At 41.6% G+C, this 6,001-nt stretch overlaps 1 protein-coding gene across 3 annotated transcripts in view; it reads right to left on the bottom strand.

Moving 5' to 3' along the window:
- NDFIP1 (Nedd4 family interacting protein 1) overlaps window positions 1-5,516 on the bottom strand; it is a 66,755-nt gene extending 61,239 nt beyond the window's left edge. The window contains exon 1 of one of the 3 annotated variants that reach the window (XM_072400898.1): window positions 5,344-5,516. In XM_072400898.1, coding sequence (XP_072256999.1) covers window positions 5,344-5,376 — 33 coding nt within the window. In that variant the 5' untranslated portion in view covers window positions 5,377-5,516. The remainder of the gene's footprint in view (window positions 1-5,343) is intronic. The other 2 variants (XM_072400900.1, XM_072400899.1) reach the window with 2 other exon arrangements.
- Between the last annotated feature and the right edge of the window lie 485 nt (window positions 5,517-6,001).

Raw genomic sequence — 6,001 nt, 5'->3', positions numbered from 1 at the left:
TTGTGAAGGCTGGAATCCGGCTGGCAGTAAGGCGAGTGTACGCGCACACTCGAGTCCGGACCGCGGTAATCCGCGATCGATGGCCGCGCGTACTTTCGCGCTTCCAGCGAGCGCGGATTTTATTGATGAATCAGGGGCAATGTCTCCACCCAGTGGCGGTGTGTAATGACATCATCAGAGCAGTGTGTGTGTAAATGCTGCATGACACATTCCTCAACCTTACAGCTCTGTGTATAAACTTTCGGTATGTCAATGATTTGTAATTTTCAGGGTGCACAGGGAACACTTATAGTTAGCACCATTCACAATTTCATTAACAGAATTGTTAAATCTTGTGTGAAAATCCCACATTGGGGTTGCAGTATTAAAGCAAGTGCGCCTAGGAGTCATTAATTAAAAATCTGAATTGGGGACCCCCGGGACCACGTACACAGAAAGGAGCATTGGGGAAGGGCCCCTAAATTTTTCCTTATCTCTCACAAATCTATAACTGTCATACTGTTAGCCTGTTTCCTTCTCTTTTTTGAACCCCAATTTCCCTAGAATGGTGGGGTGTACAAAGCCCAAAATGTAGGTGCAGTGAGGGGACACCTTTGGATAACCCCCCCCCCCCCCCCACACACACACACACACACACACACACACACACTAAAATTTCATTACTATGGCAAACACACTGCCCTGGTACACATTACTGCCCACTTCTAATACTGGAACCCCAAATTCTCTGGAATGGGGAGGTGTAGGAAACTGAAAATGTGTGGGGAACATCTGTGGATACCCCCAAAGTTTTATCACAATGGTATCATTAGAACATAAAAAACTCTGCCCATCAAAACAAAATTGGGGTTCAGGTACTGGAAGGGTATAGTCATGTGTAACAGGGCGTGTTTTGATGGGCAGACTTTATGTTGTAATGATCCCATGGTGATAAAACTTTGGGGGGTGTTGGCCACAAGTGTCCCCCCACTTGCATTCTGTTTATCTGCACCTCTCTGTTCTAGAGAAATTAGGGTTCAAGGTAGGGAAGCAGACAGTTTGATGGGCAGAGGTTTTTTTGTTCTAATGATGCCATGCTAATAAAATTTTAGGGGTTTATACATCTGTCCCCCACTTGCACCTACAGTTTCCTGCACCTCCCCATTCCAGATAAATTTGGATTCAAAGAACAGAAGCAGAAAGGACAGCAGAGTATTACAATTATAGTTTGGTGAAAGGTAAGTAAAAAATTTAGGGGGCCCCACCCCAATGCTTCTTGCTATGTAAGTGTCCCCGGGCGTCCTAAACTTGCATTTTCCATTTTGGGCTCCTAGGTGCACTTTCTTATAAAACAGCAACCCAAATGACCAATTTCCATAAGTTTTTAAACTTGTGATCCCCATATTTTGAAATTAAAAAAAAGTAATTTTGGTTATTAGTAGCTCTGAGAGTCCTCTGTGTACCCCACAAAATTTAGGTATTTACAACCAACAATTTAGGAGATTGAACACAATGGATTATTAGGCTGCAAAATCTGACAAGCAGACTTTACACATAGAGCTATCACACTGCGGGTGGATACATTTCACAGGAAGTTTTTGTTTTTGGCAGTGATGAGGAGGGCACTGGCTGTCCTGCCCCCATCTGCGATCACATGCATGATGCTCTTTGTGTTACTTAGGTATAGCGCTAGGAGGTGACATCTGAAGTTAGGCTGAATTCACACTGGCAGTAGGGTTGCATTTGCTGCGTTTACCCCTCACTTTCCTCTCGCCAGGAACCACTGCTGCTTGAAAAACTGCTAGGCCTGAAAAGCTTACTGCCTGTTACCAATCCCAGGTGCCCAGCAGTTATCATCGGTTACGAATCTCGTGTGCCCAGCAGTTGCCAAGTAGTCACTCAGGAGGGGCATTTTTTTACTGCTAATGTGAACTAAGCCTAATTTGTTAAGCCACATTGATCACAATATTACACTACTACAAGAGATTACACTATTAAAACATGCAACTCTAGGGAGTTGGAATAAAATACACGGCACTGGACTGTTGGGGCATAATTAAAAAAAAATGGAAAATATTGTACATTCTAACAAGCCAGGCATTAGAAAGTTTGAACAAAGTATAAGGGGTAGGTAGAACACTGACACAATAGTAGGGGTTACTGGATACCTATGGCATAAATAACTAGGAGATCTAAATTTGCCGTATCTAGCCCCGCCCACCTTTTTACCACCCGCCGAAAAAAAATTTCAGGGGGGGAACACTGGTGTTATGGTTATAAAAGAACAGTTTATGTATCTTTGTTTTCTCTGTATTTTGTAATTTGTATGTTCTTTTTCTTTTTTGTCTAAAACTAACAAAACTTTATTTGACAAACAAGCAAAACAACGGTGTAAATAAAAATTGATAATATTTATGCTGTGTTAAAGAGGAACTAAACTCAAAAGACCCCCAAAACAAAAAAAATACACTTACCTTCAATCCCGCAGAGCAGTTGATCGATCCGGAGGTCTCTTCCATTGGGTCCTGCGTCGTCCCGGGTACCGCCATTTTCTCCTGGGTTCTTTTTCCTACGTCACGCAAACTAGGCGCGAGATCGGGTGAGGAAGATGGGAAAAAAACTTGCCGATCGAACAGCAATTTTTTCCCCTTTGACGAAAGGGCTCCATTTGCGTATGCCTGAGATGCTCGGACATGAGCAGAAGGAGCAACCAAAAGCCTCCCCGGATGCATGACGTAGGTATCCCGGAAAGCATTGCGCTCCCATTCATTCTCAATCACCTAGGCGACTGAATTAGGGGGCGGTGTTGCACTTAAAAAAAAAACTGAATTTTTACCGTACATAAAAGGGTTGTTCATCCCTTTATTTAAAGTGAAAATTCTGAGTTTAGGTACGCTTTAACATTTGTTGTTGGTAAAATTGTCTATTCCGATTCCTAAATCACAAGAAATAGAGCCAATTCAATGAAACTTCTGGATTCAGCAGACCTGAAATACACTAAATATATTGAAAAATCCTTGGCAAGTGAAAAAAAATGTTTTTTTGTTGAGCTGTATAATAGTAGGGTTTCCCCAAACACCCGAAAGTTACTTAAGAGTTCCCCAATGTATAAAAGGTTGAGAAAGGCCGAGTGGTTACTTCACAACGAAAAATGTCTGCGTGCATAAACCACATTGTACTGTATTCTTCTGCAAATTGTTGGAAGATAGGGTGATAACATTGCAGTAAATTCAGAAGTAATTTTCTATGGTTGTCTTTTGTCTGAAGTTACACAACATCATCATTACCAGCAGGTGGTATGAATGAAACGCTGGGGCCTGCACAGCATTTACTAGTTCATATGTAGATTTTGTCACTGTGCATTGTAACAGCTGGCCAAAGAAATCACAGGGTTTGCCCAGATACAGGGTATTTGCGGAGTACTTTTCTGTTTAGTCGAACAGTTTTCCTTTTGACCTGAAGGTGGGGTTGAAGTACCAGGTTGAATGACAATGAGATTTTTGGCCAGATGGGGGAGCTAAAGAGGCCTGGGTATGATCAGGTGGAACTGTCTCAGCTGAAATGCATCCTGGAAATTAGGCTGGGGATATAAACTCCCAGCCTGTTTATTCTTGTGGCTCTGTCTTGGCTGGTGAGTTGGGACAAGGTGAACTGTGGGTAAAGACACAGACTTTGTTGGAAAAGCTGTATGGTAAGGACCTTACAGTCCTGCACAGCACTAAGTTGGGCTGGATTGTTAGTAAAGGAATCTAAAGGTGAGTTGGAGGCCAAGTTTTATTTTTGCTGTTTGTTTTATTTAGCCTGTTTTGTGTGTAAATAGTATTAACAAATAAAAACCCTTGTTGCACATATAACCTGCTGGCCCCGTTTCTTGCTTAAAATGCCCCCTGTTGCTATGGGTGATCTCACAGCATGTATATATTTACATTAAGATGAGGAAACAGCACAAGAAATGTGTGATTTTTGTGCCATTGTAGTCACTTAAAATCTTTGCATTTCATTTACTGTTTTTGCAGGCAACATTTTTCTTGCTTGAGACACAACCAAAAATACACACAACTTAAACTGCAGCAAAATACTGCAGCACACTAGTGTGCCATAAGAGATCTTCTACCACGGGAAAATATCCAATTACCATTGTCGAGTGTCTGTGCTATAGTGACTGGCAGAGTAAGTACTCTTCCATGTCAGTGGGTGGCAGTAGGTAGCTTAATTGCCTTGTTTATTCTTAGAGACAAGAGAATTAGCTACTGAGTGTCATTTTGTGACATTTTTAATTTGGGGTGTGCCACAGGATTTTTTCAATGTAAAAAATGTGCGGTGGCTCAAAAAAAGGTAGAAAAACACTGGTAAATATAACCACAAAGTGTGTCATGTGACACAAACCAGGGTCTCGGATGACAAAGCAAGACCATGTGACAGATTACCAAAATAACGATTGGATGAGGGAGGGATCTAGTGCAATGTAAGGACAATAAAATGCTGGTTGTCCTACACAAATATCATGATGATGTCTAGGTGAAAGATTCCACTTGGAATCACCTATTCTATCATCTAATGGCTATTGGGTCCATGATACATCTAAGGTGGGGGATACACCCTGAGTGAGGGTGGGGGAACACATATGTAGGATTTTTAACTGCAAAGACTCTTTATATCTCATTACACATACATCACATCAACAGCTAAATAATCAATCTAGAACAAACTGAATTTACCCACAGATGTCTAAAACTATTTTTCTGGACGCACACAGGGTCATTTATAATCCAGGATTCGTCATGCAGCACAAAGGATCCACCAATATAAATATATCCTCATACGCTACAAAAAAATATAAGAAAAAGGAAAGGCTTTGAGAAAAATATTCTAATACCCATAAAGATGTATACGGAGGAATGATAAACAGGCAATATAATCGAACAACAGTTTTCAGTAATCCTTCCCCATAGAATGGAAATTGCTCATAGCAACCATGCTGACCAAATCTTAACCTGTCATGGGTGATACAAAACATTTTCCAGTTATATAACCACTGATACAACAAGAAACTGATAATACCGAGGACTAGAAACTTTCAGATTCGATGTACAATGAGCCTAAAGACAGACTGCATCATAAAACCCATAAGGGACCCTATGGTCGTGATCACATATGCCCCCCACCCCCATAATGCAGGCCTGACCTGTACAAAATGTACTATACTGCATATGTTACATGGAAGAGGCTCTAAACAGGTATGAATGTCAACACATGAATGCTCCAGACTGAGCCTTTTTGTTCCGGGTGTAAATCTGCATAATACCAACACCGAGGCCTAGTGCAAACAGCCCCAAGCCTCGCCTACCTCCCCCCATGTCTTACCTGCTGGTATCTGCTGCCGCTCTGCTCAGACATGTCTGCAGGAGAACCCGGACACGGCTGGATGGGCGATTCCTGCTGGATGAGCTGCCGAGAACAGCCCGTAAATAATACACAGAGTTAGCTAATGCCACTTAATGGCGGGAGGTTATGGGAGGAGGGAGCTCAGTGAGGAGGAGACCAACACTAGAAAAACTGTATGCACAGCACTATGGCTTGCCACTGACTACATGTAGCTCAGAGCAGGTCCATATATTCCTCGTATTATATAGAAAATTCTAACACTAGTGATACCACTGCTCTATATACAGCACGTAGCGATCTCATATATTGTATTTATTACACAGGAAATAACAGTGATACCATTGCTCTACATACAGCTTATAGCAGGCTGTACTGGAAATCTTGCAGTGACACCACTGCTCTACCACCACATAGACCAGGGGTCGGCAACCTTCACTATCAAAAAGAGCCATTTTGCCCCCTTCCCTCTTTCCAAGAAAAATAGTCTGGAGCTGCAAAACGTAACACAGCTTATAAACTTTTAAAAGCTTTAACCTTTTTTTTTAATTGTACTCTTCTTGTATATACTTTTATATTTTAAAGTCCAGCAATCCTAATTTGTTTTCCCAAAATTAATAGGTAAATTATTTGGTAACTG

This window comes from Pyxicephalus adspersus, chromosome 2, assembly GCF_032062135.1.
Source record: "Pyxicephalus adspersus chromosome 2, UCB_Pads_2.0, whole genome shotgun sequence".
Lineage (NCBI taxonomy): Eukaryota > Metazoa > Chordata > Amphibia > Anura > Pyxicephalidae > Pyxicephalus > Pyxicephalus adspersus.
Note: the sequence above shows the minus strand (reverse complement) of the source record. Positions and strands in the feature narration are given on the sequence as shown.